At 43.9% G+C, this 950-nt stretch overlaps 1 protein-coding gene across 1 annotated transcript; it reads right to left on the reverse strand.

The window, feature by feature from the left end:
- Positions 1-34: 34 nt before the first annotated feature.
- On the reverse strand, positions 35-507 carry SARC_17316 (hypothetical protein; the record flags this gene model as incomplete). The annotated part of the gene is made up of 2 exons (XM_014288587.1): positions 35-221; positions 503-507. Coding segments are annotated over 2 exons (192 nt in total), but the record flags the coding sequence as incomplete, so codon positions are not given.
- Between the last annotated feature and the right edge of the window lie 443 nt (positions 508-950).

Consider the following 950-nt stretch of genomic DNA (forward strand, 5'->3'; position numbering starts at 1 on the left):
TATATATATTGACTTGCATAAACTATTCACATACCTGACACGCGGTGGGGAATCGCGCGGCGAGCGAGAGACACGCGGAGTCCAACAGCGCAGTGACAATAGCAATCACGGCCGTAGAGCTCAGTACAATCCACTCATTCTCGGCCTCAGACATGTACAGGTAGTACGAGGTAGGTACAAAGATCAGAACGGCCGCTTGCCCAGCAAACCCACCTACAATACTGTGTGAGGGGAGATGGGATACATGACACTGAGTTGACAGGAATCGGGTGGGGTAGGGTTTAGGGTTTTAGGGTTTTAGGGGGTTCAGCCGATAAAGGCCACTCTTGCTCAGTATGTACATACCCCAACGAAACTGTAAGTGAACGACGTGCAGAAACGTTTCTGTGGGTAACTGTACAGTTTAATATTCAAACCATCAGCTGGGTGTATTTACACACACACACACAACATATATATATATATTTATATATATATATTCTGTGTGCTTTGATAGAAACACCTCATGCACTGCGCACGCATGGGGATTATGACAGCATACGTATACTTCGCCCTTTCGTACTGCCGAGCATCAGTAACATCTCAAAGTCCAAGTACTATAACAATCGCGCAGAGGAAAAGCCAAAGTACACTTGCACCATTGGCTATCTGTAAGCTAGCAACATACAGACGGCCAGAGAGGCTATAAAATCTGCAACATTCTATTCTAGGTTAATAGGTAGGTGAGAGTAGCAGGACCCACGACTGTGACTGAATATCTACTGCAGCCTGGTGAGCAGGACGACCTTTAATACATCGCACTATCATACAGACTTTAACGATGAAAGAGTGATCTGGGCAGTAATAAGTACATATACGAATACATATACATATACATAGACAAATATACATATACTTAAGACAAAAAACGCGTTGTTGGCGGTGCCGATATACATATACATATACACAGA

The sequence above is a fragment of the Sphaeroforma arctica genome (genome assembly GCF_001186125.1).
Source record: "Sphaeroforma arctica JP610 unplaced genomic scaffold supercont1.10350, whole genome shotgun sequence".
NCBI lineage: Eukaryota > Ichthyosporea > Ichthyophonida > Sphaeroforma > Sphaeroforma arctica.